Source organism: Oncorhynchus tshawytscha, linkage group LG03 (genome assembly GCF_018296145.1).
Source record: "Oncorhynchus tshawytscha isolate Ot180627B linkage group LG03, Otsh_v2.0, whole genome shotgun sequence".
NCBI lineage: Eukaryota > Metazoa > Chordata > Actinopteri > Salmoniformes > Salmonidae > Oncorhynchus > Oncorhynchus tshawytscha.
The window spans coordinates 33,665,619-33,690,351 of NC_056431.1; the positions used below are offsets into that span (position 1 = coordinate 33,665,619).

Sequence of the window (24,733 nt, forward strand, 5' to 3'; positions counted from 1 at the left end):
TGTTTCTCTCGGAGTCAGATGTAAGGATTCAACATATCAGTGTTCATATGGGATGAACCTGAGACTAAAGGTGTCCATATGCTTCTCAGACAAAACCGGTCAGAAGAGTTTGTGCATATATTATGACATTTTGTGAGGTTTTTGTTTGTTTTGGGCTTCGGTGAGTTTTTTTTTTCAACTGTTCGGAAACTTTGCAGCCGACTCGTTGGTGATTGGTCAACAGTAGGGATTCTTCAATAAAGCCTTTGTCATTCAATGAGACAACTCGTTTTCATACAAATACTGCACCAAACATCTTATTTAGATGTACAATTGCACAACTACAATCTCAGCAAAAAGGTCAAAATGAATGACAGATGTCTTTAGTATTTTGAGGACGTGTATACTGGCTACGGCACAGTCTCAAAACGGACAAACAGTACTATTGATGCTTTTTTCCCTTAGTTTTTCTAGCGAACATCTTTTAAGGACATTACATCAACGTTGGATCAGCCTGTAGTGTGGTTTTCCACTTTAATTTTGAGTGTGACTCCAAATCCAGCCCTCCATGGGTTGATCAATTTGATTTCCATTGATAATTTTTGTGTGATTTTGTTGTCAGCACATTCAACTATGTAAAGAAAAAAGTATTTAATAAGAATATTTCATTCATTCAGATCTAGGATGTATTATTTTAGTGTTCCCTTTATTTTTTTGAGCAGTGTATTTGCATAGTTGGTTTCAGACCTCATGCTCTGATACCGTCTGCCCGACGGTAAAGGAGAGAAAAGCTCGTGACTGAGGTGTGTGGGGTCCTTGATGATGCTGCGTACCTTCCTTAGGCACCATTTAGAGTATACAGTATCTGTCAAAAGAGTCAAGAAAAAGCAGCCAACAAGTGCAAAAAAGTGCTCAACATGAGGGAACTGCTTAACTGTTGAAAAAGCATTCCAGGCGAAGCTGGTTGAGAGGATGCCAAGAGTGTGCAAAGCTGTCATCAAGGCAAAGGGTGGCTATTTGAACAATCTCAAATATAAAATATAGTATATTTTGATTTGTTTAATGCCTTTTTGATTACATGATTCCCTATGTGTTGTTTCATAGTTTCGATATCTTCACTATTATTCTATAATGTAGACAATAGTAAAAATAAAGAGAACCCCTTGAATGAGTAGGTGTGTCCAAATATTTTAACTGGTAGTGTATATCATTGCATTGAATTTCCTTTTGGTGTGACGCTGTGTCTGCATTACATTGGTGGCAGTAACTGATTATTGTAAGACCGTTAGTCTTGTACGTTAGTCTTAATTACATGTTATGATAAATACTGTCAGTGCTTTGTCTACGGTCAGATGCGAACTGATAGCCTAGCCATGGGCAACCCTGGTGGAACCTTACTCACACTGCTCCTGTTTTCACAAATAAGAATTCCCAAATCCAAAGTCCTGTTAGTTTCTATAAGCCTTTTCAATTGATCTGTAGTGTTTACAATGTCAGTGACTATTGCATTACACTTGTATCTGGTCTATAAAGACCACTGTAACTACCTCATTATCAAACATATTTAGCCTAGTAATCAAAGTCCTTAAACAAGCAATTGGATTCTTGATGTCTGAGAAATTAACGACCTTTCAGAATGAGAATAGTATAGTAATAGTAACTGAGTTGATTGAGAATACTGTTTATATAAGTATTAACGGTATAACGGTTAATGATAAGGTAGAGTTAATGAAAGGGACCTCTACGTATAAAAACCCTTCATGGTGCCCCTACTTGATTCATTTCGATAGGATATTATGATTTTTATGAATAATGACTAAATTATGTATACATTTAACGTAGAACTATAACTAACAGAATTCTACTCTGTCTATGAAGAATGTTTGTACATAGGCACACAGGAAGTGTTAACTCTTGGAACTACTCCTCCCGGATCCGGGAGAATTGTCATCAACTGACACTAATTAGCATAACACAACGGACAAAAAAATCTCTCTAGAAAATATTCATATTCATGAAATAACAAGCAAAATATATTGAAACACAGCTTAGCCTTTTGTTAATCAGCCTGTCATCTCAGATTTTGAAATTATTCTTTACAGCCAAAGCAAGACAAGCATTTGTGTAAGTTTATCGATAGCCTAGCATAGCATTATGCCTAGCTAGCAGCAGGCAACCTGGTCACGAAAATCAGAAAAGCAATTAAATTAAATCCACCATAATTTGCAAATAAATTCATTAAAAATCCTACAATGTGAATTTCTGGATTTTTTTTTCCTAATCTTGTCTGTCATAGTTGAAGTGTACCTATGATGAAAATTACAGGCCTCTCTAATCTTTTTAAGTGGGAGAACTTGCACAATTCGTGGCTGACTAAATACTTTTTTGCCCCAGTGGCAAGAAAAAGTTTGTGAACCCTTTGAATTGACCTGGATTTCTGCAGAAATTTGATGACCAATTTATGCAGAAATCCAGGCATTTCCAACGTGTTCACATACTTTTTCTTGCCACTGTATTCAATCTAAGCCTACTAAAAAGTTTGCGCCCTCAGGCCTAGAGGGAAGGAAAAGTAATTTTGCTCCCCAAGAATAGTAAAGCCCCCTTCACTGGCTCAAATAGCTGAACAATCAGCCTGTTACCAACTCTTTTTATTTTTTTGAGGGTGGATCAGCTTAATATTGCGGAAAGAATGTTGCTTCCAATGTAATTGTCTGCATCATTTCCAATCCCCCATATTTTTTAAGGTAAATATATATATCCATACACGCATGCATATATATACACACACATACCTATATAGACATACATACTTTTTTAAAGAATATACCTTTATTATTATTCCCCGCAAACCCTACCGCCGATCCCCCAATTGGAGTAAACTAATAAACACTTCTGCTTCTACCTTCAATCATACATCTTATACACATTTTACAGTCTACTTTACAATAGTTCTTTGTTCATAGTCCTTCCTCTATTTCTGATGTCCATCCAGTTTGATTTCTATTTGTAACTATGCTATTTCACAAAAGCTCCGAACCTATATACATTCTACAGATCCCGTATGCTTTACATTGTTTATCTTGTTATTAGTCTCACACTTCAGCTCCACTCAACCCCTCCGATCTGTCTCTCAACATCATCCATTTCGGATTTCTACTTGCCATATATTTTTCAACTGTGCTGTGATGCTTCACAAAATAATTGGACCTTCCTATTCTCATAGCTTCTACAGATTGTAAATTAAAAATAAACATTTTTGCTAAAATAATTATTATATTATTGATTGATTAACTATGGCTTTTCAAATCACCCAGTATTGCTATCTGTAGTGTTAGTTCTAGGCAAATGTTGCAATTCTTCAGCCATTCCTGGACCTGTGACCAAAAATGAGCTACATATGGACAATACCAAAATAAATGATCTAATGACTCTGCCTCCTCACAGCAGAATCTGCAGAGCTGGGAAGACTGTATCCCCTATACATATAACATTACATTAGTTGAATCCGGCGTTGTTTTGCGTATCAATTCATAAACCATGTGCCATGGAATGGGTACATTGAAAATCTCTTCCCAACTATTTTGCAATTTATATGGCACAGCTGTCAGTTTTTTGGTCCTTAAAAGAAATTGGTATATGTTTTTATTTATCACACATTTCTTTAACCATTTATGTTCTTTAATACTGGGCCGACATACAAGTTCCTTACTTTTTTCCCCTTCTACTTGCCTCTTCCATTTGTGTGGTAATGATTAATAATCAATAATAATTGGTTGTAATTTTGAGTGTAGCAGACATTTCCATATGTTTTAGTTAGCTACATGTGTGAAACAACTCCACCAGTCCTATTTATGATATCATTCACTAAAATTATACGTTTTTTAAACATTTCTTCGATAAATACAATTAGTATATTTGAATGTACTATTTATTTGAATACTTGTTGTACTATATAATCCGTCCTTTCAGGTGGATTAAACTGAAATTGCAACCAACTGTCTAAGGCTTGTTTAAAAAAGAAAGATATTTTGGAGATTATTTCCTTTTCAAACAACTGAAAGTGAGCAGGTGTAATCTGAATTAAGGGGGAAAGCCCCCGCTGAATATAGGATGAGATATTCATACCAATTGACTAGAGAACCAGTTTGAATTTAAGTATAACTTTTGTATGACTGATGCCTTTAGTGAGACGTATAATGCTTTAATATTGAATCATTTCTGCCCACCAAATTCATTTTCGTTATATAAATAGGCCCTTTTAATTTTATCTGGTTTGCCGTTCCAAATAAAATTGAATATTTTTTGTTCATATAATTTAAAAAGCAGGTCACTAGGAGTAGGCAAAACCATAAGCAAATAGGTCAACTGTGATGTAACTAAGGAGTTAATCAGGGTGATTTTTCCACAAATAGACAGGTATTTTCCTTTCCATGGTGGCAAGATCTTATCTATTTTTGTTAACTTTCTATAAAAATGTATTGGAGTGAGATCATTTCTTTCCTTTGGGATTTGTATACCAAGTATGTCTACATCTCCATCAGACCATTTAACTGGTAAACTAAATGGTAATGTAAAATGTGCATTTTTTAGTGATCAAGTACATTTGGTAGTGGTACACTATTGGTACATTTATCATAATTTGGTTTTAATCCAGAGAGGATAGCAAAAGTATCTAGATCCTCTAAGAGGCCGTGGAGAGACTAATTGTGGTTTTAAAAGAAAACATGAATCATCAGCATACAATGACACCTTAGTTTTTAGGCCACGGATTTCTAATACCTTAATATTATTGAATGATCTAATCTTTACAGCTAACATTACGATGGATTTGGAGTCACACTCAAAATTAAAGTGGAAAACCACAGTACAGGCTGATCCAACTTTGATTTAATGTCCTTAAAACAAGTCAAAATGAGGCTCAGTAGTGTGTGGCCTCCACGTGCCTGTATGACCTGCCTGGGCATGCTCCTGATGAGGTGGCGGATGGTCTCCTGGGGGATCTCCTCCCAGACCTGGACTAAAGCATCCGCCAATTCCTGGACAGTCTGTGGTGCAACGTGGCGGATGGATGGATGGGTGGATGGAGCGAGACATGATGTCCCAGATGTGCTCAATTGGATTCAGGTCTGGGGAACGGGCGGGCCAGTCCATAGCATCAATGCCTTCCTCTTGCAGGAACTGCTGACACACTCCACCCACATGAGGTCTAGCATTGTCTTGCATTAGGAGGAACCCAGGGCCAACCGCACCAGCATATGGTCTCACAAGGGGTCTGAGGATCTCATCTCGGTACCTAATGGCAGTCAGGCTACCTCTGGCGAGCACATTGAGGGCTGTGCGGCCCCCCAAAGAAATGCCACCCCACACCATGACTGACCCACCTCCAAACCGGTCATGCTGGAGGATGTTGCAGGCAGCAGAACGTTCTCCACGGCGTCTCCAGACTGTCACATGTGCTCAGTGTGAACCTGCTTTCTGTGAAGAGCACAGGACGCCAGTGGCAAATTTTCCAATCTTGGTGTTCTCTGGCAAATGAAAAACATCCTGCACGGTGTTGGGCTGTAAGCACAACCCCCACCTGTGGATGTCGGGCCCTCATACCACCCTCATGGAGTCTGTTTCTGACCATTTGAGCAGACACATGCACATTTGTGGCTTGCTGGAGGTCATTTTGCAGGGCTCTGGCAGTGCTCCTCCGGCTCCTCCTTGCACAAAGGTGGAGGTAGCGGTCCTGCTGCTGGGTTGTTGCCCTCCTACGGCCTCCTCCACGTCTCCTGATGTACTGGCCTGTCTCCTGGTAGCGCCTCCATGCTCTGGACACTACGCTGACAGACACAGCAAACCTTCTTGCCACAGCTCGCATTGATGTGCCATCCTGGATGAGCTGCACTACCTGAGCCACTTGTGTGGGTTGTAGACTCCGTCTCATGCTACCACTAGAGTGAAAGCAACGCCAGCATTCAGAAGTGACCAAAACATCAGCCAGGAAGCATAGGAGCTGAGAAGTGGTCTGTGGTCGCCACCTGCCAAGCATTTTGCTAGGATTTTTGCATCACCTTCTTGTTGCGCGTCTGATAATCTACCATTTATACAGGAGTGGTTAAAACAAGCCAACAATGGTCCTTTGAGTATACCAAAAGAAGTTTAGTATACTTCCACTGGTATGCCATCCAGCCCTGGAGTTTTCCCATCCTTAAAAGCCCCAATTGCCTCAAGCAGTTCCTCCTCTGTAATTTGGCCTTCACATGAGTCTTTCTGTACAGATATTAATTTTACATTCTTATTAGGAAAAAAATCCATACAATTAAGTTTCAGTTAGTGGAGATGGAGGAGTCTGAAATGAAAACATATTCTTAAAGTACTTTACTTCCTCTTTCAAAATATCTATCGGTGAATCATGCGTGACTCCATCATTTGTAACAAGTTTTAATACATTTTTTTTGGTAGCATTTCTATATTGAAAATTGAAAAAGAATTTGGTGCATTTTTCCCCATATTCCATCCAGTTCGCTTTATTTTTATAATATATTACACTAGATCTTTCTTGAATAAGTTCCTCCATTTCTTTTTGTTTTTCCTCTAACTTATTCTGTGCCTCTATAGTAATGTTTTTATTGCTATCTAACTGTACTGTTAGTCCTTCAATTTCCTTTGTTAATATGGACTCTTGATCTAAATTGCGTTTGTTTTATAGATGAGTACTGAATTGCATTGCCTCTAAAGGCACATTTAAAAGTGTCCCATATAGTAAGGGGATCTGCTGTACCTATGTTATGTCTGAAAAAGTCAGTTATAAATTCTTCTGTCCTAGTTCTAAACCATTTATCATCTAGTAGGCTTTTACCAACTCTTAGTAAACTTTTGGAAAAAAATAGTTTTTGACCAAAGACAATGCTAATTTACAGTAAACAAATTGAAAAGAGACTTATAGCAAGCTTATAGGGATGGACATTCATCAAGCAAAACACTTCAGTCATCAGTCAGTCATTTGTGAGAGAGAAATTGATAAAACGATTGTTGGGAATCTATTGATAGACTTCAGTGCGGCTTTTGACATTATCGATCATAGTCTGCTGAGGGAAAAACATGTGTTATGGCGTTACACCCCCAGCTATATTGTGAATAAAGAGTTACCTATCTAACAGAACACAGAGGATGTTCTTTAATGGAAGCCTCTCCAACGTAAGGAGTTTCCCAGGGCAGCAGCCTTACATTTTTCAATCTTTACCAATGACATGCCACTGGCTTTGAGTAAAACCAGTGTGTCTATGTATGCGGATGACTCAACATTATACACGTCAACTACGACAGTGAGTGAAGTCACAGCAACACAAAGCGATTAAGTTAGTTTCAGAGTGGGTGGCAAGGATTAAGTTAGTCTTAAATATAACTAAATCTTGTAATAAATCATGTGGAAATTGAGCAAGTTGATGTGGCTAATGGTCAAAACATGTTGATACAACAGTAGCTAAGATTGGGAGAAGTCTATCCACAATAAAGTGCTTTTTAACAACACTATCAAGAAGGCAGGTCTTACAGCCTATAGTTTTGTCGCACCTGGACTACTGTTCAGTCGTGTGGTCAGGTGCCGCAGAGGGACCTCGGAAAATTACAATTGGCTCAGAACAGGACAGCATAGCTGGCCCTTAAATGTACACTACCATTCAAAAGTTTGAAGGCACTTAGAACTGTCCTTGTTTTTGATCTAATTGATCATTAGAAATCCATTTTGCAATTATGTTAGCACAGCTGAAAACTGTTGTCCTGATTAACTTCTTGGTGACAGGGGGGCAGTATTGAGTAGCTTGGATGAATAAGGTGCCCAGGGTAAACTGCCTGCTACTCTGTCCCAGATGCTAATATATGCATTTTATTAGTAGTATTGGATAGAAAACACTCTGAAGTTTCTAAAACTGTTTGAATTATGTCTGAGTATAACAGAACTCATATGTCAGGCAAAAACCAGAGAAAAAAACAACCAGGAAGTGGGAAATCTGAGGCTTGTAGTTTTTTTAACTCAACCCCTATTGTTGATACAGTGGGATATTGGTTATGTTGCACTTCCTTAGGCTTCCACTAGTTGTCAACAGTCTTTAGAACTTTGTTTGAGGATTCTACTGTGAAGGGGGAGAGAATGAGAGGGGATCGAGCCAGGTGTCTGGCAGATTGCCACTGGCTCTGAGGCGCGGTCACGAGAGAGTTAACTCACATTCCATTGCTTTTCTACAGACATAGGATTTCTCCGGTTGGAACATTATTGAAGATTTATGATAAAAACATCCTAAAGATTGATTCTATACTTAGTTTGAGAAGTTTCTACGGGCTGTAAAGGAACTTTGACATTTTCGTTCGGCGGGAGCTGAACGCGCTTTTGATTTGTTTACCAAACGCCCAACAAAAGAAGCTGAAGAAAATTATGGACATTATCGAACAAAACAAACATTTAATGGGGAACTGGGATTCCTGGGAGTGCATTCTGATGAAGATCATCAAAGGTAAGTGAATATTTATAATGCTATTTATGACTAATGTTGACTGCCCAATATGGCGGATATCTTTTTGGCTGATTGGTTGTCTGAAAGCTGTACTCAGATTATTGCATGTTTTGCTTTTTCCGTAAAGTTTTTTTGAAATCTGACACAGCAGTTACATTAAGCAGAAGTATATCTCTAACTCCATGTATAATAGTTGTACTTTCATCAACATTTATAAAGAGTATTTCTGTAAATAGATGTGGCTCTCTGCACAATCACTGCATGTTTTAGAACTACTGAACATAACGCGCCAATGTAAAATGAGATTTTTTTTATAAAAATATGCACTTTATCGAACAAAACATACATGTATTGTGTAACATGAAGTCCTATGAGTGTCATCTGATGAAGATAATCAAAGGTTAGTGATTAATTTTACCTTTTACCTGTGCTTTTTGTGACTCCTCTCATTGGCAGGAAAAATGGCTGTGTTTTTCTGTGAGTTGGTGGTGAACTAACATAATTGTTTGTGCTGCTTTCGCTGTAAAGCATTTTTGAAATCCGACACTATGGCTGGATTAATGAGAATTCTTTAAAATGGTGTAAAATACTTGTATGCTTGAGGAATTTTAATTATGAGATTTTTGTTGTTTTGAATTTGGCGCCCTGCACTTTCACTGGCTGTTGGCGAGGTGGGACGCTTACCATCCCACATATACCAGAGAGGTTAAAGAAGCAATAAAACTGTCCTTCTTTAGACTAGTTGAGTATCTGGAGCATCAGCATTTGTGGGTTCGATTACAGGCTCAAAATGGCTAGAAACAAAGACATTTCTTCTGAAACTCGTCAGTCTATTCTTGTTCTGAGAAATGAAGGCTATTCCATGCGAGGAATTGCCAAGAAACTGAAAATATCGTACAGTAATGTGTACTACTCCCTTCACAGAACAGCGCAAACTGGCTCTAACCAGAATAGAAAAAGTGGGAGGCCCCATTGCACAACTGAGCAAGAGGACAAGTACATTAGTGTCAAGTTTGAGAAACAGACGCCTCACAAGTCCTCAACTGGCAGCTTCATTAAATAGCACCCGCAAAACACCAGTCTCAATGTCAACAATGAAGAGGTGACTCCGGGATGCTGGCCTTCTTAAAAAAAAAAAATCAAGCTGTGTTCGACACGATAACCTAAACATATTGACCAGCTCCAATAGACAGACTCGTACTATATGGTAGACCAATCTCAACTCATCTCTCAGTATGTCCAACCCACTCTATTTCAGCCAATCATGGCTAGCGGAAGGTTGTTCGCTTTTCTGTGGCTAAACCATCTAGGCTCGAAATTTAACCATTTATGGCATACAAGTTTGATAATAAGGCACATTAAAGTTAACATGTTTGAGAAGGCATTTCTGCCAAAAAAATGCATTTTGATAAAACAAAACAAAATTAAACTTTCAAACAGCTTTCCCGTGAAGTCGTGACTTGCGACATATGCCTAGTTTCCTGAAAGCGGTCTCATATGAACTGTAACTCAGTAAAATCTTTGAAAATGTCGCCTGTTGCGTTTATATTTTTGTTCAGTGTGGGCCTTGTGTTCTAAAAATACAATTCTGTGCTTCCAACTTTGTGGCAAGAGTTTGGGGCCCTTTCCTGTTTCAGCATGACAATGTCCCCAGTGCATAAAGCAAGGTCCATAAAAAATGGTTTGCCGAGATCGGTGTGTAAGAACTTGACTGGTCTGCACAGAGCCCTGACCTCAACCGAATCAAACACCATTGGGATGAATTGGAACGCCAGCTTCGAGCCAGGTCCAATTGCTAAACATCAGTGGCAAATATTAGTGCCCAACCTCACTAATGCTTGTCACTGAATGGAAGCAATGTTCAAAGATCTAGTGGAAAGCCATAATAATGCCCATGATTTTGGAATGAGATGTTTGACGAGAAGGTGTCCACATACTTTTAGTCATGTAGTGTATATGGAATTGTTTTACTAAGGATCATTTTGCTATTTGATTTTGAATTTTAAGACCCCTTAAAAATATATATATTACCGCTATTAGCCCATACAAACACATGGAACAACAGATAGTACCACCCCCAAAAATCGAAAGGAAGTTTGTTCTGAAGTCTATCCTATATCTGAGAGAGATAAGAACAGGAAACATTATTTAAAAAATATATATATTTAACCCCTTATTGTTTGGAACTAAACAGTCCATATACTTCCATACATTTTTTCAACTGGTACAGGAAACCTTCCGATAAGCCTTGTGCGGCCTGTGGGCATCCTAGAGCAAAACCGACATGTACGTGTTCGCGAGAGTCTCGCCTTTACACAGACGGGTCATATTAGTGTGTAGCCCAAACTGTTCTGTCGCTGCAGATCGGCTGTAACAACTTCAGACGAGTCCCAAGACACTTGTGGGGGGTTGTAGAGCAAAACACCATCGTGTTGGTGAGAGTCTCATCTTTCCATAAAGGGGTCATAATAGTTTGTAGGCCAAACCAAAGATTTTGTGAGAAGACCGAGATGATCGGGATGTCTTATATTCTGACAAACACCGCTCTAGCTGTCACATTTCACCGCAGATGCGGAAGTGTTACATTTGCGGACGTGGTAGATTGAGATGCAACCAATGCAAACATACCTCCAGGTTAAATTGACAGATTTTTGGGGGGATTATTTTACAATTATGCTCATTTTATTTCACCAGGGGTGCAGGCATCGACCTTAGGTGGTCAACGTGAAGCAGAGAAGTTAAACATAAACGTATGCTTATCAACAGAGTTGCAGAGGATTTTATGATATTTTAGACGATCAAGAGACTAAGATAAAGTGAGACAAGTAGCGCCCCACCTAGCGTAATCTGCACAAATAATGGGTATAGGCTGTCAATATTCGTGTTAATCACAGTCATAAGCAACTTCGACATTGGGAATATGGTGAATTGTGGTCAAATCCGTTTGAAATCAAATCTCTGACTTCTCGAGCCATCAGTTTCCTTGCCTGTTAGCCATGACTGTAGACAACTTAATGTCAACTGGCGCGATTGCAAACCTTTCAAACAGTAACACACAGCAGCTAATCATAAGCAAAATAACACATAGAACATCTTATATTGCTGAAAATGGGCTCTGTTGTAACTTACACAGTACCAGTCAAAAGTTTGGACACACCTACTCATTCAAGGGTTGTTGTTTTTTTCCATTTTCTAAATTATAGAATAGTGATGACATAAAAACTATAAAACAACACATATGGAATCATGTTGTAACAAAAAAGTGTTTAGCAAATCTAGAATTTATATTTCAAATTCTTAAAAGTAGCCACCATTTGCCTTGATGACAGCTTTGCACACTCTTGGCATTCTCTCAACCAGCTTCACAAGGAATGTTATCCAATAATCTTGAAGGACTTGTTGCTGAGCACTTGTTGGCTGCTTTTCCTTCAATCTGCAGTCCAAATCATCCTTCTTCGTCAAATAGCCGTTACACAGTCTGGAGGTGTGTTGGGTCATTGTCCTGTTGAAAAACAAATGATAGTCCCAATAAGCTCAAACCAGATGGGATGGCGTATGGATGCAGAATGCTGAGGTAGCCATGCTGGTTAAGTGTGCCTTAAATTCTAAATAAATCACTGACAGTGTCAGCAGCAAAGCACCCCCACACCATCACAACTCCTCCTCCATGCTTCACGGTGGGAACCACACACGTGGAGGTCAGCTGTACACCTATTCTGCTTCTCACAAAGACACGGCGGTTGGAACCAAAAATCTCTTCTTATTTTTGGTGTCCTTTAGTAGTGGTTTCTTTGCAGCAATTCAACCTTGAAGGCCTGATTCACACAGTCTCCTCTGAACAGTTGTTGTTGAGATGTGTCTGTTACTTGAACACTGTAAAGCATTTATTTGGGAAGCAATTTCTGAGGCTAGCAACAGTAACAAACTTATCCTCTGCAGAATAGGAAACTCTGAGTCTTCCTTTCCTGTGGCGGTCCTCATGAGAGCCAGTTTCATCATAGCGCTGGATGGTTTTTGCAACTGCACTTGAAGAAACTTTCACATTTCTTGACTGATCTTCATGTCTTAAAGTAATGATGGACTGTCGTTTTTCTTCGCTTATTTGAGCTGCCATAATATGGACTTGGTCTTGTACGAAAAAGGGCTATCTTCTGTATACCACCCCTACCATGTCACAACACAACTGATTGGCTCAAAAGCATTAAGGAAAGAAAGAAATTCCACAAATTAACTTTTGACAAGGCACACCTGTTAATTGAAATGCATTCCAGGTGACCTCATGAAGCTGGTTGAGAGAATGCCAAGAGTGTGCAAAGCTGTCAGGACAAGGCAAAGGGTGGCTACTTTGAATAATCTCAAATTATTGGATTTGTTTAACACTTTTTTAGAAATTACATGTGCTTTTTCAAAGGTGATGTCTTCATTATTATTCTACAATGTAGAAAATAGTACAAATAAAGAAAAACCCTTGAATGAGTAGGTATGTCCAAACTTTTGGCTGGTAGTGTTTAACATTATAAACTCCCTATCCTGTAGATTAATGTCAATCTCAAGACAATGAAAACCAAAAAACATAGGAATGTATTTTTCAGCACCTGGAACTAAATTTGCTTGCTATTGTGACTCTTTTTTTTCTGCTTGCTATTGTGATTCTTTCCATCTTTGCTATGCAATCAAAGAATGGTTGCTAGGCAGGCGTCCTGCTATGCATTCTTGGCAATTGCTACCTATTAGCCATGGACAACAAACACAATCAGTCAAACTACCTGCATTTTGGTTTGCTTTAGCGGTTTTCAATTGACATTTGTAAATATTCATAATAATGATGCTGATGCATTATTCGCCTGTCTGGCTCAGTGAAGCTGCTGCCTCGTTATGACATTCTTCACTCTCTATGTTAGGCTACAGGGGAGATTGCATTTGTAAATTGCAACTTTGTTGCAGAGGTCGGAAAGGTTTTAACAAACCCCCATGTTTGCAAACCAAACTCTAGGCTAGAACCAAGGGGTATTAATGTGTTAAATAAATGCCTTATTGCTTTTCTCCACATTTGCGTGGCATATCAAGAACACAGAGCTACTTGAAATAGAACAGTAAAGATTTTTTGCATCATAGCCGTAGGTCGTCTCATATGTACATGGCTGGAATTCAAACTACCTCGTTTATAAAGTTAAATACGATATAGCCTACAGCCCAGTTCTATGTGTGTTAAACGTTCCAATCTAGAAAATAAGAATATATCTTACAACACCGAGTCAAAGCAAACAAACTACCTCTGATACTCCCTCCGTACCACCAGTACTCTTAACAGTGGTAGAAAAAATAACACCGTTAAAACCACTGCGGTTATGACTATGGGTTTTGAGTTTCCTGTCTGTCACATTTAAAAGGAGAGTGAGTCTGAAATGATACCATACTCCCCACATAGCATCACCAATGCTAGATTCACTCCACAGGACTGACCCAAACCGTACTGATCTGACTCTGCTTTTTATTTCCCTATTGCCCTTTCCAGCATGGTTCCAACAATTATGGAGGATCTGTAACCAGTTTCTGCTCGTTAGTGTGAAAACATTAATAGTGCACCCTATTTATATAAAACGATGTTCTATGAGACACAGCTAAACTCAGAAGAACAGGAAATAGGGAGGGATAGAGAGAAAGAGATAAAAGTTGAAATAAAGAGAAAGAGAATGAGTCTGACCTCCAGATGACGTCGTAGACTGGGTCAAGACAGAGGCCGAAGCCCTGCAGGTCCTCCTGCTCTGAGTCATTGAAGGTGCGGCAGCTGCCATCCAGCTTGTTGATCAGCAGGCATTTAAAGGGGGGGGGCTCCGACACTGAGGTGGGGACTAAGCCTGGTACGGACACAGAGAAGAGAGGTTAATTAAAAGCACAGTGCAGTCAAAAATGTGATTTACCAGTGTTTTATATACATTATGAGGTTAGAATTAAAATTGTGAAATGATAATGCCCTTTAAGTTGTAAGAGCAGTTTGAAAAGATGGGCTGAAATTTGTGCCTGTTTTGGTGGGATGGAGTTTTTGTATGCCTGGTGACAATCAGCAGGCGGTGAATTAGTTAATAGTCCATTAAGAAAGAAGATTTAAACCTCTCTGCCAATAAGAGCCAGTTTTCCCCTCCCCACTCAGACCACTCCCAGACAGTCCTAGCTAAATCTTCGCTTGAGAAATTGCCCTTCGCTATGAAGCATTTATTGTTACTTTTTGAGCATTTTAATTGAAAACAATCACTGTAAGGTACTTAATTGTTGCCCAGAAATGATTTAATATTGAAATAACAACTGCTGCATTGGACCTTTACAGTGGAACTGACAGCATTAGAGCTACTTTGCCGTTATGAAACAATCATATATATCAGTCAAAAAGATAAAATTCCCAGTTGATGCTAAAAAAAAAACAACTTCATAAGAGGTTTCTCATTGACGAGGCTGTAGAGGAGCAAGTTGAAAGTTTCAAGTTCCTTGGTGTCCACATCACCAAACTAACATGGTTCAAGCACACCAAGACAGTCGTGAAGAGGACACAGCAAAACCTATTCCCCCTCAGGAGACAAAAGATTTGGCATGCAGCTGCACCATCAAGAGCATCCTGACCGGTTGCATCACTGCCAATATGGCAAATGCTCGGCCTATGACCGCAAGGCACTACAGAGGGTAGTGCGTGCGGCCCAGTACATCACCGGGGCCAAGGTTCCTGCCATCCAGGACCTCTATACCAGGTGTCAGAGGAAGGCCCTAAAAATTGTCAGACTCCAGCCACCCAAGACATAGACTGTTGTCTTTGCTACCACACGGCAAGCGGTACCGGAGCGCCAAGTCTAGGTCCAAAAGGTTTCTAAACAGCTTCTACCCCCAAGCCATAAGACTCCTGAACAGCTAATCAAAAATGGCAAAACAGACTATTTGCATTGCCTCAACCCCACCATCTTCTACGCTGCTGCTACTCTGTTATTATCTACGCATAGTCACTTTAACTCTACCTACAGTTGAAGTCGGAAGTTCACATACACTTAAGTTGGAGTCAATAAACAACTCCACAAATTTCTTGAATGTTTTACGGCTAGGGGTTCCGCTAATGGAACGTTTCGACAGCATCCGGTGAAATTGCAGAGCGCGGAATTCAATTATTATATATATTTTTTTTAATATATATATACATTTTTTTTTTCACCTTTATTTAACCAGGTAGGCTAGTTGAGAACAAGTTCTCATTTGCAACTGCGACCTGGCCAAGATAAAGCATAGCAATTTGACACATACAACAACACAGTTACACATGGAATAAACAAAACATAATAATAATACAATAATATAGTAGAACAAAAGAAAAAAAGTCTATATGCAGTGAGTGCAAATGAGGTAAGATAAGGGAGTTAAGGCAATAAATAGGCCATGGTGGCAAAGTAATTACAATATAGCAATTAAAAACTGGAATGGTAGATGTGCAGAAGATGAATGTGCAAGTAGAGATACTGGGGTGCAAAGAAGCAAAATAAATAAATAAATACTGCATGGGGGTGAGGTAAGTAGATAGATGGGCTGTTTACAGATGGGCTATGTACAGGTGCAGTGATCTGTGAGCTGCCCTGACAGCTGGTGCTTAAAGCTAGTGAAGGAGATATGAGACCCCAGCTTCAGAGATTTTAGCAGTTCGTTCCAGTCATTGGCAGCAGAGAACAGGAAGGAAAGACGACCAAAGGAAGAATTGGCTTTGGGGGTGACCAGTGAGGCCAGCTATGGTGACCAGTAAGCTGACATAAGGCAGGGCTTTTACTAGCAGAGACTTGTAGATAACCTGTAGCCAGTGGGTTTTTGCGACGAGTATAAAGCGAGGGCCAACCAACGAGAGCATACAGGTCGCAATGGTGAGTGGTATATGGGGCTTTGGTGACAAAACGGACGGCACTGTGATAGACTGCATCCAGTTTGTTGAGAGTGTTGGAGGCTATTTCATAGATGGTCGAGGATGGGTAGGATGGTTAGTTTTACGAGGGTATGTTTCGCAGCATGAGTGAAGGATGCTTTGTTGCGATATAGGAAGCCAATTCTAGATTTAATTTTGGATTGGAGATGCTTAATGTGAGTCTGGAAGGAGAGTTTACAGTCTAACCAGACACCTAGGTATTTGTAGTTGTCCACGTATTCTAAGTCAGAGCCGTCCAGAGTAGTGATGCTGGAGGGGCGAGCAGGTGCGGGCAGTGATCGGTTGAATAGCATGCATTTAGTTTTACTTGCGTTTAAGAGCAGTTGGAGGCCACGGAAGGAGAGTTGTATGGCATTGAAGCTCGTCTGGAGGTTAGTTATTAACACAGTGTCCAAAGAGGGGCTAGAAGTATACAGAATGGTGTCGTCTGCGTAGAGGTGTACCAGACATTGTTCCTGTTCCCAAGAAAGCTAAGGTAACTGAGCTAAACGACTACCGCCCCGTAGCACTCACATCCGTCATCATGAAGTGCTTTGAGAGACTAGTCAAGGACCATATCACCTCCACCCTACCTGACACCCTTGACCCACTCCAATTTGCTTACCGCCCAAATAGGTCCACAGACGATGCAATCTCAACCACACTGCACACTGCCCTAACCCATCTGGACAAGAGGAATACCTATGTGAGAATGCTGTTCATCGACTACAGCTCGGCATTCAACACCATAGTACCCTCCAAGCTCGTCATCAAGCTCGAGACCCTGGGTCTGGACCCCGCCCTGTGCAACTGGGTACTGGACTTCCTGACGGGCCGCCCCCAGGTGGTGAGGGTAGGCAACAACATCTCCTCCCCGCTGATCCTCAACACTGGGGCCCCACAAGGGTGCGTTCTGAGCCCTCTCCTGTACTCCCTGTTCACCCACGACTGCGTGGCCATGCACGCCTCCAACTCAATCATCAAGTTTGCGGACGACACAACAGTGGTAGGCTTGATTACCAACAACGACGAGACGGCCTACAGGGAGGAGGTGAGGGCCCTCGGAGTGTGGTGTCAGGAAAATAACCTCACACTCAACGTCAACAAAACTAAGGAGATGATTGTGGACTTCAGGAAACAGCAGAGGGAACACCCCCATCCACATCGATGGAACAGTAGTGGAGAGGGTAGCAAGTTTTAAGTTCCTCGGCATACACATCACAGACAAACTGAATTGGTCCACTCACACAGACAGCATCGTGAGGAAGGCGCAGCAGCGCCTCTTCAACCTCAGGAGGCTGAAGAAATTCGGCTTGTCACCAAAAGCACTCACAAACTTCTACAGATGCACAATCGAGAGCATCCTGGCGGGCTGTATCACCGCCTGGTATGGCAACTGCACCGCCCTCAACCGTAAGGCTCTCCAGAGGGTAGTGAGGTCTGCACAACGCATCACCGGGGGCAAACTACCTGCCCTCCAGGACACCTACACCACCCGATGCTACAGGAAGGCCATAAAGATCATCAAGGACATCAACCACCCGAGCCACTGCCTGTTCACCCCGCTGCCATCCAGAAGGCGAGGTCAGTACAGGTGCATCAAAGCTGGGACCGAGAGACTGAAAAACAGCTTCTATCTCAAGGCCATCAGACTGTTAAACAGCCACCACTAACATTGAGTGGCTACTGCCAACACACTGTCAATGACACTGACTCTACTCCAGCCACTTTAATCATGGGAATTGATGGGAAATGATGTAAATATATCACTAGCCACTTTAAACAATGCTACCTTATATAATGTTACTTACCCTACATTGTTCATCTCATATGCATACGTTGATACTGTACTCTATATCATCGACTGCATCCTTATGTAATACATGTATCACTAGCCACTTTAACTATGCCACTTGGTTTACATACATCTCATATGTATATACTGTACTCGATATCATCTACTGTATCTTGCCTATGCTGCTCTGTACCATCACTCATTCATATATCCTTATGTACATATTCTTTATCCCCTTACACTGTGTATGACAGTAGTTTTTTTTGGAATTGTTAGTTAGATTACTTGCTCGTTATTACTGCATTGTCGGAACTAGAAGCACAAGCATTTCGCTACACTCGCATTAACATCTGCTAACCATGTGTATGTTACAAATAAAATTTGATTTGATTTGATTTGATAATCACCAGCAGCAAGAGCAACAACATTGATGTATACAGAGAAGAGAGTCGGCCCGAGGATTGAACCCTGTGGCACCCCCATAGAGACTGCCAGAGGTCCGGACAACAGGCCCTCCGATTTGACACACTGAACTCTATATCAGAGAAGTAGTTGGTGACCCAGGCGAGGCAAACATTTGAGAAACCAAGGCTGTCGAGTCTGCCGATGAGGATGTGGTGATTGACAGAGTCGAAAGCCTTGGCCAGATCAAGGAATACGGCTGCACAGTAATGTTTCTTATCGATGGCGGTTAAGATATCGTTTAGGACCTTGAGCGTGGCTGAGTTGCACCGATGACCAGCTCTGAAACCAGACTGCATAGCGGAGAAGGTACAGTGGGATTCGAAATGGTCTGTAATCTGTTTGTTAACTTGGCTTTCGAAGACCTTAGAAAGACAGGGTAGGATAGATATAGGTCTGTAGCATTTTGGGTCTAGAGTGTCACCCCCTTTGAAGAGGGGGATGACCGCGGCAGCTTTCCAATCTTTGGCGATCTCAGACGATACGAAAGAGAGGTTGAACAGGCTAGTAATAGGGGTTGCAACAATTTCGGCAGATAATTTTAGAAACAGAGGGTCCAGATTGTCTTGCCCGGCGGATTTGTAGGGGTCCAGATTTTGCAGCTCTTTCAGAACATCGGCTATCTTGATTTGGGTAAAGGAGAAATGGTGGGGGCATTGGTGGGTTGCTGTGGAGGGTGCCGGGCAGTTGACCGGGGTATGCTTATTGAATTTCTCAATTATAATTTATCGGTAGTGACAGTGTTTCCTAGCCTCAGAACAGTGGGCAGCTGGGAGGAGGTGGTCTTATTCTCCATGGACTTTACAGTGTCCCAGAACTTTTTTGAGTCAGTACTACATGATACAAATTTCTGTTTGAAAAAGCTAGCCTTAGCTTTCCTAACAGCCTGTGTATATTTGTTCCTAACTTCCCTGAAAAGTTGCATATCACGGGGCCTATTCGATGCTAATGCAGAACGCCACAGGATGTTTTTGTGCTGGTCAAGGGCAGACAGGTCTGGAGAGAACCAAGGACTATATTTTTGAATGGGGCATGCTTATTTAAGATGGTGAGGAAGGCACTTTTAAAGAATACCCATCATCTACTGATGGGATGAGGTCAATGTCATTCCAGATACCCCTCGCAGAAGTGTTTTAGGGAGCGTTTGACAGTGATGAGCGGTGGTCGTTTGGTCGCAGACCCATTACGGATGCAGGCAATGATCGCTGAGATCTTGATTGTATTTGGAGGGCGAGTTAGTTAGGATGACATGTAAGAGGGTGCCCGGGTTTACGGATTTGGAGTTGTACCTGGTAGGTTCATTGATAATTTGTGTGAGATTGAGGGCATCAAGCTTGGATTGTAGGATGGCCGGGGTGTTAAAGCGTGTCCCAGTTTAGGTCACCTAGTAGCACGAGCTCAGAAGATAGATGGGGGACAATCAATTCACATATGGTATCGAGGGCACAGCTGGGTGCAGAGGGAGGTCTATAGCAAGCGGCAACAGTGAGAGACTTGTTTCTGGAAAGGTGAATTTTTAGAAGTAGAAGCTTGAATTGTTTGGTTACAGACTTGGACAGTAATACAGAACTCTGCAGGCTCTTTGCAGTAGATTGCAACACCGCCCCCTTCAGCAGTTCCATCTTGGCGGAAAATGTTATAGTTAGCATTGGAGATTTCAGGGTTTTTGGTTTTCAACAACATTCCTAATCCAACTTTAGGTATTTTGACATTTAAGATGGAATAAACCGTGTTCAATAGCGGATAAAATGAAAGTGGAGCGAGCGCCAGGTCGCGCGCCCCAAACACAACATTACACTAGACTAGACACTTAGTCTGAACAGCCATACTTCATAATTACTCAAAAGAAAAACAACCAATTTCTAAAGACTGTTGATATCTTGTGGAAGCCCTAGGAACTGCAACCAGATGCCTCAGAAATATAGATTCCAATAGAAAACCAATTGAAAACACAGTGAATTTAAAAACAAAAATTCCTGGATGGTCTGTCTTCGGGGTTTTGCCTGCCAAATAAGTTACGTTATACTTACAGACACCATTTTAAGTTTTAGAAACTTTCGAATGTTATCTATTCAAAACTACCAATTATATTCATATCCTAGCTTCTGGGCCTGAGTAGCAGGCAGTTTACTTTGGGCACGCTTTTCATCCGGAGGTGAAAATACTGCCCCCTATCCCAAAACTATAGTTTTGGCAAGTCGGTTAGGAGATTAACCTTGTGCATGACAAGTAATTTTTCTAAAAATTGTTTGCAGACAGACATTATTTCACTGTATCACAATTCCAGTGGGTCAGAAGTTTACATACACCAAGTTGACTGTGCCTTTAAACAGCATGGAAAATCCCAGAAAATTATGTCATGGCTTTAGAAGCTTCTGATAGGCTAATTGACATCATTTGAGTCAATTGGAGGTGTTCCTGTGGATGGATTTCAAGGCCTACCTTCAAACTCAGTGCCTCTGCTTGACATCAAGGGAAAATAAAAAGAAATCAGTCAAGACCTAAGAAAATAAATTGTAGACCTCCACAAGTCTGGTTCATCCTTGGGAGCAATTTCCAAACGCCTGAAGGTTCCACGTTCATCTGTACAAAACAATAGTACCCAAGTATAAAAACCATGGGACCACGCAGCCGTCATACCGCTAAGGAAGGAGACGCGTTCTGTCTCCTAGAGATGAACGTACTTTGGTGTGAAAAGTGCAAATCCCAGAACAACAGCAAAGGACCTTGTGAAGATGCTGGAGGAAACAGGTACAAAAGTATCTATATCCACAGTAAAACGAGTCCTATATCGACATAACCTGAAAGGCCGCTCAGCAAGGAAGAAGCCACTGCTCCAAAAACCGCCATAAAAAAGCCAGACTACGGTTTAAGTGTGTGCGAGCAAGGAGGCCTACAAACCTGACTCAGTTACACCAGCTCTGTCAGGAGGAATGGGCCAAAATTCACCCAACTTATTGTGGGTTGCTTGTGGAAGACACAAGTTAAACAATTTAAAGGCAATGCTACCCAACACTAATTGAGTGTATGTAAACTTCTGACCCACTGGGATGTAATGAAAGAAATAAAAGCTGAAATAAATCACTCTCTTTACTATTATTCTGACATTTCACATTCTAAAAATAAAGTGGTGATCCTAACTGACCTAAGACAGGGAATTTTTGTGAAAAACTGAGGTTAAATGTATTTGGCTGAGGTAAAACGTCTGACTTCAACTGTACATATTACCTCAACACCGGTGCCCCCCACACAATAACACAATGACTCTGTACCGGTACCTCCTGTATATAGCCCCACTATTGTTATTATCTCTTACTTTTTGGGGGGGTTTCTTAAAACTGTATTGTTGGTTAAGGGCTTATAAGTAAGATTTCATTGTAAGGTCTATTGTATTCGGCGCATGTGACAAATACAATTTGATCAGATTTTTAAAAATAAGTTATATTTGACTCAACATTCCATGCCGTACACCAAGGCATTGTTGGCAGAATAGATGGATGATTAATATAATTCACCAATACATTTCTTGGTAGTCCCTGGTACATTGTTTGAAGCCTTCATTCGGGATGCACTGTTTCAGTTTCAATATTTTAGACAAAAATGGCGAATGTTGGTAAGGCTGGGAATGTCAATAAAATCAAACTAGCGAGGGCAATGATAACAATTCATTCATAACGTGGCTAATAAGCTAGTGTATCTATACTGAAAACATGGCACAGCCATGGGTGGGCCTGGGAGGGCATAAGCCCACCCACCTGGGAGCCAGACCCAGCCAATCAGAATGAGTTTCTCTCTACAAAAGGGCTTTAAAACAAAGAAATACTCCTCAGTTTCATCAGCTGTCCGGGTGGCTGGTCTTAGACGATCCTGCAGGGTGGAGTGGTTACACATGGTCTGAGGTTGTGAGGCTGGTTGGACGTACTGCCAAATTCTCTAAAACAAAGTTGGTGGCAGTTTATGGTAGAGAAATTAACACTCAATTATCTGGCAACAGCTTTGGTTGACAACCCTGCAGTCAGCATGCCAAGTGCACACTCCCTCAAAATTTGGGACATCAGTGACACTGTGTTGTGTGACAAAAATGAGCGACCTCTTATTGTCTCCAGCACAAGGTGCACCTGTGTAATGATCATGCTGTTTAATCAGCTTCTTGATATGCCACACCTGTCAGGTAAATGGATTATCTTGACAAAGGAGAAATACTCTGGGATCTTTTATTTAAGCTCATGAAACATGGGACCAACACTTAACATGTTTTGTTTATATTTTTGTTACGTAGCAAGCTAAAAGCACGGAGCCTAACGTTAGTTAGCTATTAGGAGGATGTCATGTAATGTCATTGGAGGAGTGGGTGAGTGACTGACTTTATCCTGTCATATCGTTTTCGGTGGCATTACACAGCTAGAGACACAGGTGTCATTTATTTAGCTAGCCAGAACGACTGTTATCCAGTTAGCATATCTCTTGCGTTTGCAAATTCAATCTGGCTATCTACTCCGATTTCAGAGCACTCTCATCTGAGTGTGGCAGAGCGCAGAATAACTGATGAATTTACAAACACGTAACACCCATTAGATGACAGGTGTCAGTAAACGTAGGCAAAAAAAGTAATCGTCACAAACGATGTAGATAACATGTAACCAGCTCTGCTACAGCGAGTAAAATGGTCAGAGTGAGGTGTTCTCTCATTTGTGTCTGAAAGAGGGCTCCTGAGTGGCGCAGCGGTCTAAGGCACTGCATCTCAGTGCTAGAGCTGTCACTACAGACCATGATTCAATTCCAGGCTGTATCACAACCGGCCGTGATTGGGAGTCCCATAGGCTGAGTTTGGCCCGGGGTAGGCCGCCATGCAAATAAGAATTTGTTCTTAACTGATTTGCCAAGTTTAATAAAGGTTCAATAAAAAAATACATTTAAAAAAAGTAGCTAGCTAGCAAGCTAGACAACTTTAGCCAGTTAGCTTAGGTGCTTGGTTGGGACAAGAATGAATGCATTGGCAGGCAAGCTGCAGAAGAATGAGTAGGCTACAATTTCCCATGGTTTATCAGTGCAATTTTGACAGTCAACCTGCTGAAAAGGTTGAGTTCATATCAAATGTTCCTTCATTATATTTTAGGTAATCTTGCTCTGGCTAGCATTAGTTGATGATCTTGTTGTTGTGCGTAACTGAGGGAGAGAGAGCCTTCCTTCATGGTTGTTTGATCAATTGGACTGCAAAGTTCCCAGATGTAAGAGGACTCCCATGGTATTTACATATTTGCAGAAATCCATTCAGGTGTATTTTGGGGCTTTTGGCGAATGCGTTCTAACGATCTAAAGTCACACTGTTAATACTGCCTGAAAACACACAGTCCAGTTCAAAGTGAATTACGGAAGTCCTTTGTGGCTCGTTTGCATAAAGGCCTACTGTAGCTCTGATTGACTAAGGCGCACCTGTCTGAGTAGACTCCGGTCTTGTGTGAGACATATTTTTATTAGGTTTTAATTACTGCAGTGTCTATTAATTGTCCTAGCGCATGGCCCCTTTCCTACTCTATATTGCTATAGAACTTCACAAATACCTAAGTATAAGTAATTCCCAAACACTAAGAATTTTTGAATATGTAAAAATGAACATATCTTAGTGCTCGCTTGTCAAAAGTGTCATATTCTTCCTGGGGGTGTATATGAACAGATTTTAATAAGATTTCATGTTGCTAAAATGCTGTCAGTTCCACTTTAAAGGCTAATGCGTTTTTTTGTTGAGGTACACTTTTAAGAAAGGCTAGCTAAAATGGCATAGGAGATAGTTCATTGTTTAATCTAAATACTATATATTTTGTGTAATATATTCACACAAAATAAGACATTTCTACATAAAGACATTTGAGTAAAGGACCAATCCTAACTTGAATGTGAATCACACATTTATGTCAATGGGAGTTTTGCTTGAAAGTTTTTGAGATGCACTCAGGGCCTATATTCACAAAGTGTCTCCGAGTAACAGTGCTATTCTAGGATCAGGTCCCCCCGTCCATGTAATCTTCTAATTAAGATCTAGAAGGCCAAACTTCTAGATCAGCATTACTAATTTGAGAC

At 40.8% G+C, this 24,733-nt stretch overlaps 1 protein-coding gene across 23 annotated transcripts in view; it reads right to left on the minus strand.

The window, feature by feature from the left end:
• The window catches only part of LOC112234653 (E3 ubiquitin-protein ligase MYCBP2-like), a 326,118-nt gene that overhangs the window by 163,808 nt on the left and 137,577 nt on the right, over window positions 1–24,733 (minus strand). For all 23 annotated transcript variants that reach the window (XM_042314694.1, XM_042314668.1, XM_042314744.1 and 20 more), the window contains one exon: window positions 14,179–14,332. In XM_042314694.1, the coding sequence (XP_042170628.1) occupies window positions 14,179–14,332 (154 nt within the window). The remainder of the gene's footprint in view (window positions 1–14,178; window positions 14,333–24,733) is intronic.